Source organism: Neofelis nebulosa, chromosome 8, assembly GCF_028018385.1.
Source record: "Neofelis nebulosa isolate mNeoNeb1 chromosome 8, mNeoNeb1.pri, whole genome shotgun sequence".
NCBI classification, from domain to species: Eukaryota; Metazoa; Chordata; class Mammalia; order Carnivora; family Felidae; genus Neofelis; species Neofelis nebulosa.
Genome location: NC_080789.1, coordinates 34,761,186 through 34,784,300, shown reverse-complemented (window position 1 = coordinate 34,784,300; position 23,115 = coordinate 34,761,186). Strand labels below are relative to the sequence as shown.

Below are 23,115 nucleotides of genomic sequence, written 5' to 3'. Positions count from 1 at the left end.
CTCATGCTCTGTCTCTGTCTGTCTCTCAAAGATGAATAAACGTTAAAAAAAAAATGTTTTTTTAAAGTCACAATTTCTTACACTTCAGAGACAATACTGACCCTGCAAGCGGTCAAGTGTACACATGGTTTCCTAGGAGACTACTTTTTCAAGAATTGTGAGACTGCATCAGAACACCGTTTAACCATAGCATTCTATTTCTCCCTAGTCTCTAAAGTGGTGGTAGCTATATTAATCAATTTATTAATCCTTCTTGGAATGTGATGATTACTTATTATGAAATGCCTAAATCCTGACTGAAATGCAAGATAATCCAGTATAGGTGATACAAGAAAAATCAATGTGGAAAACAAATATCATTTTTAACTTCATTTATTTGTAGCTTAAAATGTAATGCCATACAATCTTAACAATCACTTAAAAAAGGATTTATATTTGCATAAAACAGAAGCAAAACAGAAAGATATGAAATAAAATGCCATCTTGCTTCAAGTTTTCAAATCAGTACTTAGAGTACTAATATACATATATACATTGCAAGTATATATAAATATACTATGAGTAATCTTGAAACCACAATAAATATCAAGTAGGTTTTTAGGCACACGGCATAGGAAAATGCAGAATCTGCATAATTCTTGAGAGCGCTGAGTGACTCATTCTTAGATCACTTTCACACACATATTTTACACAAAATATACAGCCATCGAGCACATGATCCCCAGTCACCTCTGAATCTAAACTGTCATCCAGCATTAGTGCCTTCTTATTCTTTGATACTATTGCTCTATACAGCTATTACATAAGAAAATATTTGCAGTCTTCTTCAGTTAATTGTCTAAGAAGGTATCAATGCTACCAAAATAAGTACAGCCTATCTACACAATATGTTCATGGAAATGTGCTTAGAGGCACCAACTTACAGAAATGTTTTTTTAATACTGGGATTTACCCTGAAGGCAAACTTATACATTTTAAATTATACCATTTTTGAATTGCCAATACTATTAAACCAGAAATCATTACAAACTGAGGTAACACCTGTTTTTTTTTTTGAGATAGAAATGCTTGAAAAAACACCAAAAGTATTTTTAAAAATTCTGACACACATGGACCTCAGTCACTATAAGCTTTATCTGTAACTCTTTCTGCGCAAATGTAAACCAAAGAATCTGAAGGAATGCTCTAGTTGAATTTACATGTACTTAGGATTAAAGATCACAGCCAAGGAACACCTGAGATCACCCTCTGATAAGTGAAGCCCAATGCTTCTCTTAGTAGAGCCCATGTTCATTCATACAAATGAACCAAATAGAACCCGCTGACGTTTTCCCCCTGGCTACAAGTCGGATTCTGGCATGTCCGGCATATCTGCCATTAAGTACCCTATTCCATATCGTCCATTGGGAGCAGTATCCAGAGTTGGTGATCCACTCTGTTTTCGATAAATATTTTTACCAAAATTTGGAGATGACATCTCGCTGGGTATCTTTCCATGAATGAGGCTTGCATCATCTCCCTCTAAGTTTACAGGCTCTTTCAGGACCCTTCCTCTCTTATAGGTCACAGATGCTAAATTGCCAGAGCTATTGTCTATCAGGTTGCAGCGACGAATGACGAAGACAGCTGGGACAGGGAGTATTGCCAGGACCATCAGCAAGATACAGACAACCATTCCCCAGGTTGGATAGCTCAGAAATTCTTCAGATGCCTGTTAAAGTCAAAAAACCCATTATTGGTTAACTTGCTCTAAAAGTATGTGGAAAAAAAAAAACCCTGTATTTATCTTGGGTTTGTAAGCAGAGTCTTCGGATGTGCTTTGACCAACAAAAGTGTCATCAATCAACTTTCAAGGCTAGGCATTACAAGCCTTGCAGTTTCTGCCTCTGTTTCTTAGAATGCTGTCCTCAGTCAATAATGCTAGGAAGAAGCCAAAAATGAAAGATTACATGGACAGAGACCAACCCTCCAAGTTTAATCAACTGTATGAGTTAGCTCAGGAAAAACCTAAAGAAGAATTGCCCGGCTCAACTGCAGAACCCTGAGAAATAATAAATCAGCATTGCTGTTGGTCATTAAGTTTGGGGATAGTTACATGTTACATGTGCCACCTGTCTTTCTAAAAACTGAAAATCTAAATTTTGTGGGTTTTTTTTTCTTTTTAAAAGTTTATTTATTTATTTTGAGAGAGGGAAAGCACGAGCAGAGGAGGGGCAGAGAGAGAAGGAGAGAGAGAAGCCCAATCAGGCTCCACGCTCACCGTGGAACCCAACACGGGGCTGGATCTCACAACCGTGAGACTATGACATAAGCCGAAATCAAGAGTCAGACACTTGACCGACCAAGCCACCCAGGCACCCCTAAAAATCTAAATTTTGGCCCCAAGATTTTTGTAAGAGTTAACAGACTTGTTTATGCCCCAGTCATGAATTTAATTGTTGTTATATAATTACTGACAATAGAAGAGTTAAAGGTCAGAAATATCTCTGAAAAATAAGGATTTTGGTTTTATAACAGCTAATATGTACCTTTATTATTATGTGGATAATTTGCACCTTGAAAACAGAAATTGAAATAGTCTTTGATAATATAAAGCAATTATAACAAAACTTTCCTTCAGTATTTACTTAAATTATGTGTACACGGTCACTGCATATTCTCTTATTATATAGTATCTGGGATATGATTTAATAAATTTATGTAGGCAGAAATATTCCTGGTGGTTTAGGCAATATGTTTTCTAGAGTCAAAGGCCCCATAATTATTGGTTCATCTGTGGTGACATAAATACAGTTACTTTAATGAGGACCAAATCAGTGTTTCTCATGTATTAAAAAAAAACAAAAAACAAACTACAATGTACAGCAAAATCATACATGTTTGGGGTCAAACAAAATATAAATCTCAAGATCCCTGCATAAAAACACCACCATTTATTAAACAGCAAAATATACTGTGAAGAAAGCAAAAGACAAAAACCCCTAAAATAATATTTTATGTATATTTTTCATAGCTTCCTTATTTTGTATTTTACCTTATCTTCAATCCATGCATTATAGCCAGGAGGACTTAATCCCATATTCACAACACTAGCTATTAGCAGTGATAATAGCATTAGAGGAGAAATATATTTCCACATATAGTAGTAATATCTGTTGGGAGCAAAGCCCAGCATATCTTTCAGGTCTTCCATAAACCTAAATAAAAAGAAAGTATTTAATTATGCCTCAGGTAATTATTTCTATGCCTTAAAAATGTGCATTATCCATAGTTTGACAGAGGTTTCATCGATGATACCCTATGACATTTTATACTGAATCAAAAAATCATATTGGAAGATTACTTACAAATTAAGAACATTTATAAAGTAAAATGGAACCAGTTAAGTACTATGATTTTCATTTAGCAAAAGCCTTCTTAAACCAATTACTGAAAAGTCTCCTACTGGTGACTTTCTACTCTATAAACACAATATTTGCAATACATTAAAAATTCCTAGTCTCTTTTTTTACTTAGCAATAATAAATTAGTATCATTCAATATTCAGTCTTTATATAATCTAAACTTTCACTTCTTTTCATAGTCTGTTTATTTGAATTGAAAGAAGGTCCACACACTGTGACTGACTGATGTATTTCTCAAGTCCATTTTTCATCTCTAGGTTCCTCCTACTTCTCTTTTTTGTTTCTTCCAATTATTTGTTAAATCAGCTAGGCACTTTATCTCATAGTACTCCTACAGTCTGGAGTTTTCTGATCACATCTCCAAGTGTTGCTTCACAACTACACTTGATCCTCCTGTTTCCTGTAAATTAGCACTTAGACCTAGTAATGATCAGGCTTATGTTGTTTTAAGTAAGGTTGTTGTGGTATCACTTACATGAAATAAAGTTCACCCTTTTAGGTAAATGATGTTACCATTGTCAAAGCATATAATCATTACATACTAGTCCATATCCCCTAGTATTTATCTAGAGATATTTACTGCCCACCCACCAGTCCTTGTAGCAATGTTTCTGCAGACTTTTTGATTTTGTAAAGATAGTTCTCTATTAGATTCTTCAAGGAGAGATCATAGTAGCTATATTCCCCAATTTCTTGTTAAGTTCACAACTGTCTGTGGTCACTACACTTGAATGTGAGTTTTGCAGGATTTAAAATCTTTGGCTTATGTTTTCTTTCCTTGAGAACTGTAAATATTTCTTAACTATATAATATTGTTACAAAAAAGTTTGTTGATTTTTCTCTTATACATAATTTTGATTGTTTTGTTTATTTGTTTGTTTTAAAGGAGAAAGTGTGAACACAGTCCCCTGCTACTACAAATTATGCAGTTGAGTTTCCCACGTTTGGGGAAATCACAGCGGTCAGCGCATCCAGAGTGCACTAAGTCTCTCCCTGGGAAAACAACCTTCATGATCATGGTATCTCCCCAGCCAGGTTAAGTATGATCGTTTTGTTTCTTTATTGTTTTTGCCTGGATAGCCCTTTATTTTTTCCCTTCTTTCTATCTTTGTGGGTTTTTTTTGTTTTTTCTTTTGTCTTGAAGTAATAACCTAGACTATGTCCTAGTGTTGGCTATTATGGGCATTTTTCCAAGTATATCATGTGCCTTTTCAACATTCAAGTTGTCACTTATTTCAGGCAAGTTTCTTGAATTACAGAGTTTGATACGTTCCAGCCACTGCATTTAGAGGACTTCATTGTACACATGTTGAGTCATCTTTGTATAACTCCTGTCTCTATTCCTTCCCTTTGCTCCTTTGTTATTTCTTCTTGCTTAAAAAAATAAACATTTACTCCTTTCTGGCTTCTAATTCTTGTGGAACTAGTCACTGTACTTATTGTTTTTGTGTTCATTTTGATTTGATCATCACTTTGGAAGTGTTTTTTTATTGTTATTATTCGCAATTATTTCCTGAGTTCTATCGCCTTGTTTTCAAATCTCCCTTTTCTCTAATTGTCATATTCTTTATTTTTAAAATATTTTGTAGCTTCTATCACTTAAAACAATTTATTTCAACTCATTTTGAAATATGGTTAGTTTTCCATCTATTTTGCTTGTGTGTTTTTGTTGTCTGCAGGGATTTATTCTCCTCCTTACCTCTTTAAAAAAAAAAATTTTTTTTTTCCTAACATTTTACACCACAATCAAGTGAAGTGAATTTTCCTGCGTTTTCATACACTAAGATATACACTGAAAGATGGCAGAGCATTTTTTTTTTCGGCATTTTAAAAAAACAGAATTTCTAGGGGCGCCTGGGTGGCGCGGTCGGTTAAGCGTCCGACTTCAGCCAGGTCACGATCTCGCGGTCCGTGAGTTCGAGCCCCGCGTCAGGCTCTGGGCTGATGGCTCGGAGCCTGGAGCCTGTTTCCGATTCTGTGTCTCCCTCTCTCTCTGCCCCTCCCCCGTTCATGCTCTGTCTCTCTCTGTCCCAAAAATAAAAAAAAAAATAAAAAAATAAATGTTGAAAAAAAAACAAAACAGAATTTCTATCGTGAAGTTATTGTTAGCCTCATAGGCAATGCGTGCAGAGCACACGGCCTCACATACAGTAGGAATTTTGTAGACACAAGTTTAATAACTACTATTAGTAGGAGTATCATTTCTCCTTCTGTTGTTAACCATTATTATTTAGGGACACTACTAAAAGGAGATATTTTGTACTATGCCTATTGTAAATGACATACTGTGTAAATGGAAATCTACATTATGATCTTAATTGATCCACAGATCAGTGCGATAATAATATCAAATGCCAACACAATGCAAGTTAGGGGTTGAGGGTAGCTTGGTAGAGATACCTAGTTTTAAAATTAAGGTCTAAATTAAAGTCCTGGCTCTATAACCAACATACTGTGTTCTCCTGTATAAATAAGGCCAATTTTCCATTTGTAATATGGATATTAGTTACTACAGGGTATTTTTATGAGGATTCAGATTTTAATGCATGTTAGACAGCTATTACTACTATCGCTATATAGTACATGACTACTAAAAGTCCCTCCCCATGCTTGCCTGGAGCTTTTGACAATAAAAAAAATATTTTCCAACCTTTGTCACAAAACTCCTTCAATACTGATAATATTCTCAACGTTGTTTGAGAGGACTCTGGTCTTCATGCAACACACTCATTCTTACTTTACATATACTTCCAATAACCTAATGATCTTAGTGCCTTAGTCCATATATGTTAACTAGAGGCAACAACTTTAAAAAATACTGTACAAAGCCTCTAGTAACCCTTTTCTTCTGCAATTACTCTAATGCCTCATTTCACGCCAAGTATATATACTTTTGGCATTAAGCAGGTATATAATTCAGAGGTAATTAGGAAGTAATTAGGAAGATAGGATTTAAAGTTAAGCAGAAATAGCTATGAATCCCAGATGTGCTTCTGTCCAGGTGTGTGATGAGTTAGTCACTTGGCGTCTCATAAGCCTGAGAAATGTGAAATGTGGACAACAATAATAACTTCAAACAACTTAAACTTGTTGGTTCTTGGACCATAGCCATTACTCATTAATCTTGGAAGTTACTATTTGATAACTAGAATTAAATCAAAGCTCTGGAATCCTAGATTATATTACTATCTACACAATTCTATCTAATCACCTAATAGGGGAATATACTGTATTCAAGGGATTGAATGAAAAAAGAGCCTGCAAAAGATCTGATGTTGTTGCAAAGCATTTTCCCCTCTAATCATTTCCCTCCTCTTCTAAATGAAATAGGTATTGATGATTGGTCTTTCCAAAATAGAGATGAAAAATGAATGCATAGATACTTACTTATCTATGCCATAAACAAAGGATACAGCAATATTCTCCAAAATGACTACAATTAGCAGAGGCAGTGTAGCAGAATAATCATCAAACATTGTAACGAAGTAATTTCCAGAACGTTGCACAAATATCAGGCCAATACAAAATGCCAGAAGACAACAGATAACTGTACAAAAGAAATAGATGAAAAAAATTAAGCTTTTATTCACGGGCATCTTTTAAATTTAATTATGAATTACCATGTTCAAACAGTTTTGTTTTCACTTTTATAACTTGTCAATCATATAAACAGGCAACACCTTTCTTGATACTATGGAATATAATACATTGGGAGTTAGTTAGCTGGAGCTACGCCCAGATTTAATAGGAATCCATGGTAAGACTCAATTCATTGCCCTGACTCTGCAGAAACTTACTTACAAGCACAAATAAAAAAGACAGAAAAACTGAGAAGATTTTAAAAGCATAAATCTCTGTAATATACTTCTCTTTATTAATAACAAAGTGACCTTTTCAGGGGCTCCTGGGTAGCTCAGTCGGTTAAGCGTCCTGCTTCAGTTCAGGTCATGATCTCAGGGTTCATGAGTTTGAGACCCGTGTCAGGCTCTGTGCTGACAGCTCAGAGCCTGGAGCCTGCTTCAGATACAGTGTCTCCCTCACTCTCTGCTCCTCCCCCACTCATGCTCTGTCTCTCTCTGTCTCTCAAAAATAAATGTTAAAAAAAATTATATATAAAAAAATAACATAGTGACCTTTTCAGGCAGCAAATGTTCATAGGTCTTTTCTGCTTTTAATAATGTTTTATAGTTTTGGAAGCTCTGTGGAAGTCTTAAATTAATAATGAGACTAATATAGCTCATAACAAGATTGTGATAACATATATATTTTTATATTTGACTGAAATACAGTTATTTTTAAAGCATAACTGAAGAAATCCGATCAGATCTTGCCTGAGCACCAACGCAAATCTCTATCTTGATATTGCATGAATAGATAAGTTGAGAATACAATTATGACAGGGTTGGGCAATCTCATTATCCAAGTAACAGAGAAGAACCTTCAAAAAGGAGTTTCTGGAGTAGTATCTAAGAAAGAGGCAAAAACTTCTGAGCACCTACAGTTAATATAAAAACTTAGAGAGGGGTGCCTGGGTGGCTCAGTCGGTTAAGCATCGGACTCTGGATTTCGGCTCAGGTCATGATCTCACGGTTTGCAAGTTTGAGCCCCGAACTGGACTCCATGCTGGCAGTGTGGAGCCTGCTTGGGATTCTCTCTCCCTTTCTCTGTCTCTACCCAGTTTGCTCTCTCTCTCTCTCTCTGTCTTAAGTAAACAATACAAAAAAAAAAAACTTTATAAAATTTTCTAAAAAACTTAGATTTCTGGAATCTATATAATATTCCCATATTTTCATTAGACTATTCTCTCACACACTCAGCAAAGGACCTGTCAAAAGTAAAAGATGACTATGTTGTACTTCTCAACCACCTTTTAGCAGAGGTGAGTGCAAATAATTGAGCAGGTAATGGCAGTTTGGGAGGGGAGAAAACAGACATCCTTGGGTTCAATCAGATGAGGGTTCTCTAACAATCCCAGTAAGTATGAATTAAATGAAGTCATTACCTCTATCTCTTAAGCACTATGCTAGTGGTATGAGTTACACCATATGGAAATGAGTATTATATATAAACATATAATGTAGAGAAGGAAAAGTAACATTTGTTTGGAGTCTGTCACACACTGAAATAGTTAAATGCTTGCCGTACTATTCTGTACTCAAAGTCTCCGGATGATGTAGCAGGGTTTGAACCACAGCCTGTGTCACTTTCACCCTCTCCTACCTACACCACAGTACACGGTAAATATGAAGAAAGCATATTGTAGGTCGTATAGATGGTAAAAGTTTTGCTGGAGATGTGAGAGGAAAAGATTATAAATAATTGACTCATCTAAGTCCTACTGGACTGTCAGGGAAGACAAAAACATGCCTGGCAAAGGTGATGGAGGAACATTTCTTCAAGGCGAAATATGACTTTAAGTATAGGTATGATCCCAAAGGACAGGTAATGGAGCAAGAGAGGACATTCGCTTTGCTCTGAGCAAACAGGTCCTCCAGTGGGATCACCAAATACTACCTTGTGTGCTTTCCCTCTACACTGTTGCTTTTCCCTTAATTGTGCAAGCCCTCTTACTACAGAAGGGGTTAGATACAGGGCAAAGATGACGAAAGCAGCAAAACGTTATTTAGCATGAACACCAGGCAGGATATTGATAGCCTTGAATGAAATAGAAACTTTAGAAGTAGAGACTGCCTTTTGGGAGAAGATAAGGAAGTTTCTCATTTACGTTCAGCTGAGTTGAGGGTATTTAGATATAAATATTTCACAAACTGCTGAAGTTGCTTTACATATACATACACAAACTTAGCAGAGTAGTAAGTGATAAAGATACATACTTGAGAGTTATTTACACGTAAGTCATTACTAAATCTTTCAGAGCTAAAAACTGAACTTTGAGGAGCTTGTATACTACTGCCCAGCATTCAATATCATATATGCATTCTTTTCCCAATTTGTGTTTGCATCACTTACCAACACTGCTCCTGCATTCTGGTCTGGCTGGCTTCCTTAACAGTTCTCTTTATATCTATTTATATATGCTAACCTAAAGCTATTACTAAAGCTATCCTCTGACACCAGAAGACCTTCCCCCTTTCCAATTTAACTTCCATCACTTTTACTGATAGTTCCATCATATATTTAGATGACCTTTGTTGCTTCCTTATTCTTACAGCATGTTAAATCACTGTTATGCTATCTATCAGTATATTACCTGGTGTAAGTCTTATCTACCCAAACTTGGTTTTAGTTATCAGTACTATTATTTTTGGAGACAAGGCTCTCCTATATCTCTGTATCTCTTTTCTAATTTCTCTTATATCCTTTACATTCTTCAAATGCAAGGATGATGCAGTACATAACTGGTATTTTAATAACTGCTTGCAGACTGGACTTATGAATAACTATAAATATTGGTAAACTGTTTTATTATCTTTCTTACTTAGAAGTATTAACTACTAGTAGGCCATAAGGGCTATTTTATATGAGAACTGAATTTAGATTTATCAATTTCAACTATGCATTTTTTGGAAAAGGAATATCAGATCTGAACCTTTAAAAATATTTGTCTTGTTGGGGCACCTGGGTGGCTCAGTCAGTTAAGCGTCCGACTTCGGTTCAGGTCATGATCTCACAGTTCGTGAGTTCGAGTCCCACATGGAGCTTTTTGCTGACAGCTCAGCGCCTGGAGCCTGGTTCAGATTCTGTGTCTCCCCCTCTCTCTGCCCCTCCTCTGCTTACACTCTCTCTCTCTCTCTCAAAAATAATAAACATTAAAAAAAGAATATTTGTCTTATTTACAAAGTTATGCATAAACATTCTATGACTTTATTCTAATGCCAGTAATTCATGGTAGTGACATTACTATTAATAAAGAGTGATATAATAAGTAATCATTAACAATCAATTCAACCTATTTTAAATCTATAATTTGCATAGTATATAAATACATAAATAACAAATAATAATATACATATTAATAGATAGGAATGAATAAAAAATTTTCCTAAAATGGCCTGTATCAGTTCAATGAAAAGTCAAATGCATAAAAACTCACCAGTAAGAATTTCTTTCCTCACTTTGAAAGTGTCCACAACAGGTGTGATGATCCCTTCAATGGTTCCAAACATGCTGCCAAGCCCTAGATTGACGAGCATGAGGAAGAACATCACTGACCAGAAGGGAGATGCAGGGAAATGTGTCATTGCTTCCGTAAAGGCAATAAAAGCTAAGCCAGTCCCCTGAACAGCCTGTAAAATATATATAAAATAGTGACATTAGTACCAAATAATATTAAGAGATAGCCATATATATATGTGTATATATATATATATATGTGTGTGTGTGTGTGTATATATATATATATATATATATATGTGTATATATATATGTTACAAAGAGGAGGGAAACACTGAATAATGTTTGGAAATACTGGAAATAAATAGGCTGATATCGTGTTGTTGTCTCCTAAGAAACTGTGTCTCCAACCAAACTTAAAAGTCAATTGTGTTATCTCATAAAAACAATATACCAGAATTAAAAAAAAAAAAGAACGTTTAAAAGTAAGTTGGTAATTAAATCTTTCTTTACAGAACTCAAGATTTTTATATAAATGATGGCTCCTTCCATAATTTCCTGCACATGATTCTTTATGCTTAGTCTCATGTATGGTTAACTGTCTTATGGCAAAGAATTAGTAGCCAAGCTCTCTGTTATATTTTCCTTTTTGGCAATACAGGGAAAAGGCAACAACCAATACAATGATATTTATTAATGTTCACCTATATCGTGTCTATTAAAATAAACGACAGTGCCTGAAGAAAAGGACTTAATCAGGACTTGTTAAACATAAATACTAAAATGGCCAAATATTCATGTGTCAAAGCAATTATGCAATATATAAATGATAGTCAAAATTCAAATTTTGTATTAAAATATGATACCAGGAAAAGTATCAGACTAATTTCATTTTCTATGATGAAAGTTTATATTTTATTTTAAATTATTATGGCTTAATCAATGGGATTGCTTTTTAAAGTAAAGCAATCCTTCATGATTTAAGAAAGTATGTTCTTTTGATTTCTCTCTTGTTTTTTCCCACTTCATTTGTTTGTCTTCTTTCTTAAATTCCACATGTTAACTGGTAGTAAAATAAAAACTTAAACAAAAAAAGAAGAAAATATCTTCTCTGAAATTAAAAATGTCAGTTTTGAAACAGCATAATCTTCCACAGGCATTTTAAAGGTCATTTTCCTAAAAGACGTTTTCTGGATAATGCATTAATTGATTGATGACTATTGTATTGCTAAATATAACCTACTAACTTTATTTAGCTCATCCTCAATTTGACAGGAATTGAGATGAAGAGCAGGAAACTCTTCTTCTTTCACTTTTTGAATGATGTCATAAACTAAATGATAATCTTCTGCAGTAACAGCTGACAGGTTGATATGATGAGGAATAATATCCTGACTAATGTTGCCCATTCTCAAAAATTTTACGATCATTTTCGAATTTCTGGAAAACAGAAAAAACGTATTAATGAACATTTATGGGCTTGGGAGGTTATACTTTTCATATGCTTATGCCATCAAAAGCTAAAGGAAATGAATATCCATACTCTGCGATGCATTTCTCATTTATGACATTTGCTTTGAAGCCCAGAACTGCAAACACCACCAATGTTGCCAGGACAGATGTAAAAAAATTAATGAAGGACACCAGGACAGCATCGAAGTGGCAATTGTTGTCTCTTTTGTTGTAGCTTGAAAAGGCGATGACGCCACCAAACCCCAGCCCTAAGGCAAAGAACACCTGGGTGGCAGCTTCTCTCCAGACCTTGGGCTCCAGCATCATTTCAAGCTGTTTAAAATTAAACATAACAGAAGTCAGCTGCAAAATAGTATTTAAGAATGCTCTACATGGAATCAGTTCTACTATTTAAATATATCATAATGATACTTATGATATATTTAAGGTTATTTAAACTGGGGTGATAATCTGTTCGTAAGTAGAAATAATAAATTTTTCACCTAGTAACGAAACAAGAAATATGAAGAAAGACTACACACAAACATGTAGATGGAAATTTTACTTACGTGGAGGTTTTCTACCTATAAGGGAATTTTTAAATATCTTTAAGACAAATAAATCAAAAGGACTATTTCAAATTAACTATCTTCAATCATTTCTTACTTATGCCTTTGTTTTCTTTCCAAAGTAAAATAACTTATCAATAAAATCTAATTATTTAACTAATACCCTACGTTTTGTGTTTTCTGGTGGAAGTCTAATAGTCAAAGCAGATAATAAGCAGATTATGAGCTTGGTTAGAGCTATTTGTACTTTGCATGTTCATATATGTATTGTTGATTCATTTCAACAGTTGCCTGAAAATGGAAGAAGTGTAACTATATCATCTCTAAGACACTTTCATATCCAAAGTTTTAAAGTTCTAAACCTGTGCTGAATATATATTTCAAGTAACCCAGCTTCACTTCTTAGGCAATTATAACTGTATATAACAATCAAACCTTTCAAATGGAACAATTAATATTACCCATATCTGACACAGATGTTAATAAAGTTAAGTTTGATTTCAGTAACAATAGTGTTTAAATTGGTATTGTATCTTTTTACCATTGCAGTGAAATTGTTCTCATTGGGAGCAATGTCAAACATGGCTAAGAACATGAGTTCCAGTTTCAGATCCTGATTCTGCCATTTCATTATCTAAAAACAGTGCAATCTACCGTAAGTGGCTGCTCTCTCTGAGTTTCAGCTTCCTCAACTGCAGACGGGGTAGCAAGGCATATACCACTCTGTCACATTCCTGACCTACCACACTCTAAGTGCTCAATCATTTTGGACAACTATGGACTGTACTGGTAGGCACACTGATAAGCACTTTATATGGATTATCTCATTTAATCTTCAGAACAATTCATGAAATTTGTTGCTACTATTATCTGAATGATAGAAAGATTAAGGAATCTGCCTGAGGTTACACAGCAGTTCTGGAGCAGAGCTGAAATACGAACTCAAGTAGATTCCAAAATGCCTATTTTCTCAAATACTAGGATTTATTGTTCAATTAATTTAGTGATTACTATTGAAATATAATGTAAATATAATATTCTCATGAAACATAATCATGATCATATGTATAATTTATGAAGACTTAACTAAAATATTCATATTGCTTATTGATTGTTGCTACATTACTATTCTATCATGAATACTGATCTAAAACACACTTAACAATCTATCTCTACTCTTCCCACTAGATGGCAGGCAATACCTGTTTACTAAAGATATTATTCAGATTACTTGTGTCCTTTACTTTCTCCCTTGGGCAAACAATGTAAACTAAAAAGTAATTGACAACTTATCATTATCAGAGTAACTATCACACCCACATCTATCCACAGTCAATGGAAAATGAACTGAAGAAAGAATTAACTATATTTTAATAGTGATTCCCCAGTCCTGGTTTAAAATGTTAATAATGCTACAGTTTTAAATATGGAGGCATGTAAAAGTGTCCTATCAAACTATTTACACTCTAAGATATTTATTTAAATCAAATATTCAGAATTATGTCACAAGCAATACCCAACTTATAAAAAGTGATATTCCAGAAGTTTACACCGAAGTTTGTTGTTTTAAACTCAAAAAGCTTTATTTTTTTTAACATTACACTATAAATGTTTTTAGATATTAAGTATGGCCCATTTGAAGCCGATTTAAATTATAATACAGCTGAAATCTATAAATCTTCAGTAGTTACTCACTGAGGAGTTCCAAAAACTCTAAATGCTAACCAGGACTTTTGAATTAGTCAAGAAAATCAGATATCAATGGCAGCATTTTTGCTACTAGAGAATGAATTCCAGGTTCCAGCTTGGGAACCTGATACCCAAAGAACACAGCCTCTTTTACATAGTATCAAGGCAGCTGCCAGGACTGACAAAGAATTCCAGGGAAGCTAATTTCTGCCCAAATCCCACAGCATGATGCTGGCTGCACATTCACCCTTCAGATAACTTCCAATTTCTGAACTAATTTTGAAACGGTATTTTTGTAACTCAGTGTCTGCCAATAAAAGTGTTAGCAAACTAATAGTGAGGTATAACTTCATTACTAAAATTATGTACATCTCAAAACTTGTTTTTGTTTCCTGCCAAATCAATATATTTAATCCACAAGGATTCATTAAACAGATTCAAAGGGCCCAGCATTGGGTTCAGCTCTAACATGAATTAAAGAACATAAGTTCTGAGCCTTTTATGGAGCCTCATGAGAATTCTTCTGAAATGTATATTCAGAAAACTTCCCAAACTTGCCACTATAAGTATTATTCTAGGAAGTACAAAACCTCAAAACAAGAACACTGATTTTCTCGAGACAGGATTTACAGCACAGAAACGCCCTCAGCCCCCATTCATGGATTTTAGGTAATCTGTCAATCTTCTAGATATTAAGCAAATCATTATGTTCCTTATGTTTTTCTGGTAAGAAGATCTTATTATCGGTTTTTTCAAAGCAGTCAATTACAAAAGGTTAAAAACCACTGACTTAGAGAAGGAAGAAGAGTAAAGATGGAAAAGTCCTAAAATGTCTCAGTGTAAAAAACTGGAAGTTAATTTACTATAAAAGAGGAATTTTTGAAGTTTACATAGCGAGTCTTACTCTAGAACTAAAATGGGACATATAAAATTGGAAATAGATGGATATAATTATAGATACATAAAAGCCATGTTTTTTTCTAGGCTGGTTAACATAACAGCTATAATTTAAAAGGCTAATGTACATATGTTAGAACAATTGTCCCTTAAGTCTAACTGTGGGAACATTTTAACAATGGACATAATGCTTTTATGATCATAAGCCTTGAATAGAAATGCAGTACATACCTTAGGGGTAAACATGTGGCGGATGCCATCAATTGAACCATTTAAAAGGAGTGCTCTGATTAGGAAGCATATAAGTACCACATATGGGAAAAGAGAACTAAAATACATGATCTACAAAGAAAAAAAAATATAGGTGAGACACACTAACATCTACAGTCCTTTCTATAGTTAAGATTATATGTCCTCTTCTATACTTTGGCAGTCTGTTTTTACAGCATGATTAATAATACTATTAACACCTTGTATAGCCATCATATTAGAATGGCTTATTAGTCTTAATGCAATGCAACTTAAGATCCTATTTGAGATATAATGAGAAATAAAGACTCTCTCTTACTTACACTCCTTTAAAATAGTCCATAGTTATCGTTAACTTGATTTCTTATAGTTCACAAAACAAGCAAGATTTAGGAGAAATTAATGGCCACTGACACCCTAATAAATCCTTACTTATATTGTTTTAGGTAAAAGAAACAGCAAAAAAGTCTTTATTTTTTCATTAATCAAAATCCCATTATAAGTCTGTAAAGCTTTTGGAGTAAGGAGCGGCCCGTTAAGTCTCCCAAGACTGAATAATTAGCAATGCCAAGGTTGTACTTTCCGCTTTACAAGTTTTCACGTTTAAAGTTAAGCAAATGTTTAACCATAGAAAAGCAATTGTCCTAACCAGACATTTACAGCTTCCTTGACATCTCCATGTAGAAGCCTAACAGGTCTCTAAAACTTTTCAGGTCCAGAAAAGAACTTCTGAATTTTCCCCACAGATGTCTCCACCCGTCTCCGCCTCTACAAATAGCCCAACCATCCATCCAGGTGCAAAAGTCAAACACCCAGAAGTAGTCCTGCACCACTGGTAATATTCTCCTAGTTTTCAGGCTACCACTCAGGGCATCTTATTCCTGCTTAACACATTCCCAGGATTTCTAATATAGCTGCAATACAATGTGAGTTCCTCCCTCTGACCTGCAAAGCCTCACATTACAGCACCTCCCTTCCCGGCCCCATCATTCTTCCTCCAGCTGAGCCCCACACCGAGGCCCTTGCTAGCTGCCTCAGACCCCTCTCTGCAGCTTCAGGACAAAGCAGGGCTGCACCCTCACTCTGCGGCACTCATCTCCTGAGCCTCATGACTCGCTCTCCTGTTATCTATGTCTCACCTCCATCTTCGGTGAACTAAAACATGAGGGTCAAGTGAATGAATAGCAAAAGTAAAGATTGTTTAGTATTGACACAAATTTCAGGAAAGATCTTTGATGAAATAAGGAGATTACGTAACTTCAGATTTCACTATCAAACACATTTTTATGGTCTTTCTTTAAACACATTTTTAAAAGCACCACTTTTTGCCAATCTGTATTTCCTAGAATGACATGGTACTTGTAGTTTGCCCAGACATTTATAGCAGAGCTTGAGGGGTGCGTGGAGGGCATGCAGGAGTGGTGATTAGCATAATCAGGAGGGGCTCTAATATACTAACTTTTCCAGAAGATTGAATGCCTTTGATCATAGCCAAGCAAACTACAACCCAGGCGGCCAGCAAGCAGACGGTCATCTTCCAGTTTAAGCCCCCACTTTCAGAAATGGAACTGGAAATATTCAGGGCTTCTCTATACCAGTAATAGGTGGTGGCAGAACTTTTTTCACATTCCGGCTCTACGACTGTACAAAGAAAGGTAATACAGTTATTTCAGACTAGAAAGAGGAATGAGGCATTTTTTTCTCCAGTAAGCCTATAAATCAGTTCTTAACATTTCATAGAAAAGTACTACTATTCTCGAGAAGTATTTACATTCACAAGGAAAACACAATGGTGCAAAATTCACAGACATGTATCCTTGTTGAAGTTTCTTTAGTTTTTTTTTAACGTTTATTTATTATTGAGAGACAGAGAGACACAGAGCATGAGCGGGGGAGGGGGAGAGAGAGGGGAGACACAGAATCTGAAGCAGGCTCCAGGCTCTGAGCAAGCTGTCAGCACAGAGCCTGATGTGGGGATCAAACTCACAAACTGCGAGACCATGACCTGAGCCGAAGCTGGACGCTCAACCAACTGAGCCTCCCAGGTGCCCCTTCCACATTATTTTAAAAGGAAAAAAATCTCAAAGTCTCACACTTTTAGCAACTTTATGATCTTTATATACAAAAACAGTACATGGTACATGTCTTACAAGTGTGTGAAGCATTTTTCACCAAAGGACATTGATCCCAAGGTAGAGGTTGCTGAAAAGACTGAGAAAAATAAAACAAACTCCAGCCAATGATGACATTGTAGTAGAGAGCCACAAAAAAGCACACCTGCAAAACAAAACAGTGTAATTACATCTCTCATGCCCCTTCCTTTGAACAAGATGAAATGCATACAACCCCATTCAACATTTTAAAAATCCTCATTTCATTTTTACTTGAAACACATCATCTTTTCTAAAAAGATGACTCCTATAGGTCTTAACAGGCATTATCAAGGTTGAACTGTATTAATATTTACAGCTTGGTTTGCATATTAGTGCAAACTCCAAAGATGTTTTTTAAAAACACGATTAAAGAGTTGAATAGAAATACACAAAGATTTCATATAAATGAAAACTGTACCATTACAAACCCTGTAAAAATTATATGGCATACACCATACCAGGAAACTTACTACACAACTTGCAAATCCAATGCCACCCAGTTTAGGGCTTATGTAATTCCATACACCAATGCTTCCTCGCCGAATTCTCTGACCCACAGAAAGTTCCAGGAAAAAAAGGGGAATACCTATTACCAGAAGCAGTATTAAATACGGCAAAAGATATGCACCTACAGAAACAAGGACAAATAAAATAGATTACATTTTTAATAGTCACAGTAGACAATGCACTAATTTTGAAAATCTCATAAAAGACAATATTTGAAATTCTATATAGTATAATTCTAAAGGACTTTGAAGAAAATGAAATTTCATCATTTTAAACTTTCTAGTATTTGAGGGGCGCCTGGGTGGCGCAGTCGGTTAAGCGTCCGACTTCAGCCAGGTCACGATCTTGCGGTCCGTGAGTTCGAGCCCCGCGTCGGGCTCTGGGCTGATGGCTCGGAGCCTGGAGCCTGGAGCCTGTTTCCGATTCTGTGTCTCCCTCTCTCTCTGCCCCTCCCCCGTTCATGCTCTGTCTCTCTCTGTCCCAAAAATAAAAAATAAAAACGTTGAAAAAAAAATTTTTTTTAAAAACTTTCTAGTATTTGAAACCCAAACTTGACTGCTACAAAGGGCGTCTGATAAAAAATAATTGTGATTAAAGTAAGAATACAGTTTTTAGTTTCATCTTATTGAAAGGGCATGACTTCATTTTCCATAAAAATAATTGATTTCTTAAAATTATTTTCTCAAGTAGGTTTCACAAACTCCCAAGAAATCTTATTCACACATTGCTCATCAAGTGATTTATTAAATCTTATTCAAACTCATCTAAATCATGCATTCCAAATCATATAAATTAGAGTGAACGAGATTTTCTAGTATTACAGCTGACTTTTCTCCCTAAATAACAACAGGGGAGAAGAGGCTGCCAAGATCGAAAAAGAAAAAACAAAATAGAAAAATAATAAGAACTTCTACCTCAGACAAATGTTATTTTTTCCCATATATACTTCATTTACAAGGTACATTTCAGGAATTTTTTTGTTTTCCAAAATTCTGTGAAGGGATGGTGACATTGACTGAAAAACTAAGATATTTAATATATATTGTAAAATACATGTGCAAATATATATGTATATATTATCCTTGAAGTAAGGTTTTCATACTTAAAAATTATTTTATAGCAACATCTCAAATTAAGACATATGACTAGTTATTTTAAAATGTGAATAAGTTTGACAATGTTAATATTAGATCCTATTAATTGATAAAGTTAAATGTGAAACATATTCATTCCTACATAAGAATACATATGCAAATCATTCATTAAATAACCCCTAGGATGGACTTCCTACATTCAAATTTCTTATCTGAAGTTTTGTCCAACCAGATACTGTCAAGTAAATCATGCAACTGGTGGTGTCAATGCATCAAATGCATTAATAATAAAATAAGAATCCATTTGTTGTATTTTCCCATTAAAAACACAACCTATTTAATGGAATTGAATAGATTTTGGAAGTTGTTCAAATTGTTCTGGTGGTTATTCTGCTGAAGAAGTAAACATTACTTTTTTTCAAATTATTTATCTTAGTATATATCTCTGAAATAATGACCACATACAAGAATTTCCGTAATATAGTGGTCCATAGAAAATCTCTACTTTCTTATGATGGATTTTCAGTCTTTCTGACTTAAGTTGATTCTACAAACGGGTATGTAATGTAAAGCATGGATTCATGAGTTTATAAAACAGAATTATCAAAAATCTAATTCTTTAAAAATTTATTTATTTAAGGTCAAGTTAATTAACATACAGTGGAGTACTGGTTTCAGGAGTAGAAGCCAGTGATTCATCACTTACATATAACACCCAGTGCTCATCCCGACAAGTGCCCTTAAAAAATGAACAATAAAAAAAAAATCTAATTTTTAAAATGATTAGTAACATTGAGGTGCTAATGACCTGAAAACGTTTCCCAAAGGACTGAAAGAGCATTTTAATACATGCGCTTAATCCTAGAATGTGAACGCATTGACGTATGTGTGCATGACTAGAGAGGGAGAGAATGAATTAAAACTGGATTCATTGTTGATAATGCCTCAATTATGTGTGCACGACATGCTATTAGAAACTTAGCTTTATCTTCTAACTGAAATTAACACTAACCTCCATGTTAAAAATAGTCATAGCTAAGATATAAATGAGCATTTGCTATTTGCCAGGCACATTTCTAAGCATGCTACATGTAGTTACTCATTTTTTCTTACAAGAATCCAATGTGGTAAGTACCCTTATTACCCTCATTTTACAAGTGTGGGAACTAAACCAGAAGTAAGTTAACTTGGAAAAAGTCATATGGCTACTGTGGGAAAGAGCCAGGCTTCAAGGCCAAATTGACTTCAAAATGTGAGCTGGTAGCTTCTATATTACACTATTTACTAAGCTTACCCATTGTACTTTAAATTTAATATCTTCAAACAAATCAACTTATGCTGGGTTTACCAGTTTTTAGTTCTATTATTCATAAAGTGCCTCAAGTGACAGATGAATGAGATTCAACTAGTCTCAGGTTATCTGACTAAACAGCCAGAAAATACAACTCAAATACCTGTAAGGCTCAATACTATACTGCATGTTGGGTACAGCCTTTTGTATTGACAGCCCTTTTGAAATGAAAAAGTCCATTGGCATTTTATATCGCTGTCCAGTATTTTTTTATTTGAAGAGAGGAAACAATGGTAGGAAGAACGTTTTGACTCCTATTACATATGACAATAAGGAGGAGGAGCCATTCTGTCTAATAACTAATCTCTAAATATGAAATCCTTTGAGTTCTCCACCAAAACAAAATTTGCATTAAATGGATGGCAACCTGACTTCAGGCAGTACAGCCTTCTTCCTCAACAGTATGGCCAGTAAGGCTCATAAAGTGAAAGGCTTAAGATCAGAATTCATCTTCTTCTAGTCTTGGCAAATGGGATGACTCAGGAGAAACAAAAAGCAGGCTAGTATACAGCTACTTATAGCTGATTTGATAAATAATTCCTATGTGATGTTCATGACTGGCTAAGGAGCATACGGTTTCAGTGGAGTGATGTGTAGTGCATCACATCACTGACATCAAGAGGTATCGATTCTTACCTCTCAGGCAGATTTGTCTAACAGGTTACTATTTCCAAACCTGTTGTTTTGTGCCTGGTTGAATTAACTAAGCAAGATCTTACATATATTTTGTCATCAGAACACCTTAGCTTTTTATCTTTTAATCCAAAAAGAAATTTCACAAATTAATGGTTATATTATCTCAATTGATTTGTACAGAAAGTATAAAACCATATTTTTGTCCAGTCAACTAAACTATCACAAATTGGAATGAAATACCAAAATAATCTTTCTACATTTTGTACGATGAAATTTAGTTAATATTTAGTTTTTAACCGCATTTATTTTCACAGCTTCCATGTACATATATAGATAATAAAGTTTCAACTCAAATGTTAGTTAACTTAATATTACTTGACTTTGGTACCCTATAGAGCTTGTGTCCTACATGAACAAGCCATTCCCTTGAATATGTTTTTTACTGATTTTTAAGACAATTTTTGCTAAGTAACCCTTATTATTATATGCACAAATACAAAAAGCTAGACTATTAGGTTGATGGATTTATTTTTGTTTAAAGTTATGGATGCTGATTTCTTTTTTAATTTAAATTCAAGTTAGTTAACATACAGTGTATCAGGAGTAGAACCCAGCTTGGCTTCAGGAGTAGAACCCAGCAAGGATGCTAATTTCTTTACAGTTTTTTTTGAAACTAAACATTGTCCCCAAATACTATAGAATTAGGAATCAAATATATATGGTATCTAAGGATGAAGAATGCCTAGCAATACATTAATTATCTGGTTAAATCCCTTCCACTGGGATCTACAAAGTTTTGGTCAGCATTTGAACACTATAATTACTCTAAATTAAATACAATTTTTGTGTGGTAAAATGAAATTATTTCAAATTCAGAGTTCATAAATTGTGTGGAAAAAATTCTTTGTGACTTGTTTTACCAGTATCGTCTTATATCAGAAACTTTAGGTTTTTCTCCAAAGAGAATAACTGACAGGCATAAGGAATGCCTGTAACATTTGTTAGAAAGTTCAGTAATTTAGAGATGTTTAATAACATCCACAGAAAGAATTTGAGAATGTATTACCCTTAAGAAATCTTTCTTTGAGTATTCATAACAAGCCATCTGCCTCTATGGAAACCTAATCTGAAAACAGAGGTGAGCTCACTTCCAACAAAGGAGTCTCCCTGGCTTTACAATGGAATTCATACTTTCTGAAATAATGAGACTGCAGCAACAACAGGAGCTATTTCAAACAGTCAATTACAATTTACTTAGCAACGTATCACTGAACAACAAAACAAAACCCCCCAAAACTTACCACCTCCGTTCTTCTGACATAGGTATGGGAATCGCCACACATTTCCTAAACCCACAGAAAATCCAACTTGGGCCAGGATGTATTGTAGTTTGCTGTTCCAAGCTGGTCTTTCATCTTCAACTTCTGATTCCTCTTCAACATCTATATCTTTTTCCTCCTGAACATCAACAATTAGTTCACTCTTCTTAAAAGCATCATCAGCTGAGTCTTCATTGGAAAGAAGGTCTTTGACAGACTCAATAACTTCATCATCTAATTCTCTTTTTACCACCTTGCTATTCTTCGGCATTGGAAAATGTGGGTAGTATTATTTTTTAAAAATTCCCTTATGGTGAATTTTTAATTTTTTTTTGAAAAATGTTAATTGATATGAATAAAAGATGGAGGAGGGTATCAATTAAATCCTTTTTTCAAGGTGATAGAGTCTTAATGGATCCTGGATCTGAATGTCCAATATTCTACAGGTACCTGTAAAATTTTAAGTTGAAAAACAATTATATTTAATGAGAAAAAATATTTAAAATACTGAAAACTCTTTATTATTAGTTTGTATGATGAAAACTCTCTCTACCAAGTATAAGACATATGATTGTCCTTGGCCCTTCATAGTTTAATGTTGCCAGAAGTATAAAAATTGTAAAGTACACATGTGCTTCAGACACATTTTCTTTTAATGTTTATTTTATTTATTTTTTGAGACAGAAAGAGAGAGAAAGAGAGGAGAGAGAAAGAGCGAGCA

General features: G+C 34.6%; 1 protein-coding gene and 1 non-coding gene across 4 annotated transcripts in view; both read right to left on the bottom strand.

Annotated features, from left to right (window-relative positions):
• Window positions 1-356: 356 nt before the first annotated feature.
• The window catches only part of SLC6A15 (solute carrier family 6 member 15), a 40,000-nt gene continuing 17,241 nt past the window's right edge, over window positions 357-23,115 (bottom strand). For all 3 annotated transcript variants that reach the window (XM_058741887.1, XM_058741888.1, XM_058741890.1), the window contains exons 2-12: window positions 22,377-22,844; window positions 17,958-18,115; window positions 17,485-17,611; window positions 16,794-16,975; window positions 15,317-15,427; window positions 12,022-12,263; window positions 11,726-11,918; window positions 10,459-10,651; window positions 6,792-6,951; window positions 3,035-3,197; window positions 357-1,711 (exon numbers count right to left, since the gene is read on the bottom strand). In XM_058741887.1, the coding sequence (XP_058597870.1) occupies window positions 1,340-1,711; window positions 3,035-3,197; window positions 6,792-6,951; window positions 10,459-10,651; window positions 11,726-11,918; window positions 12,022-12,263; window positions 15,317-15,427; window positions 16,794-16,975; window positions 17,485-17,611; window positions 17,958-18,115; window positions 22,377-22,665 (2,190 nt within the window). In that variant the 5' untranslated portion in view covers window positions 22,666-22,844 and the 3' untranslated portion in view covers window positions 357-1,339. The remainder of the gene's footprint in view (window positions 1,712-3,034; window positions 3,198-6,791; window positions 6,952-10,458; window positions 10,652-11,725; window positions 11,919-12,021; window positions 12,264-15,316; window positions 15,428-16,793; window positions 16,976-17,484; window positions 17,612-17,957; window positions 18,116-22,376; window positions 22,845-23,115) is intronic.
• On the bottom strand, window positions 4,288-4,448 carry LOC131484215 (U1 spliceosomal RNA). Its single transcript, XR_009248115.1, has one exon. It is a non-coding gene; the product is annotated as a U1 spliceosomal RNA (small nuclear RNA).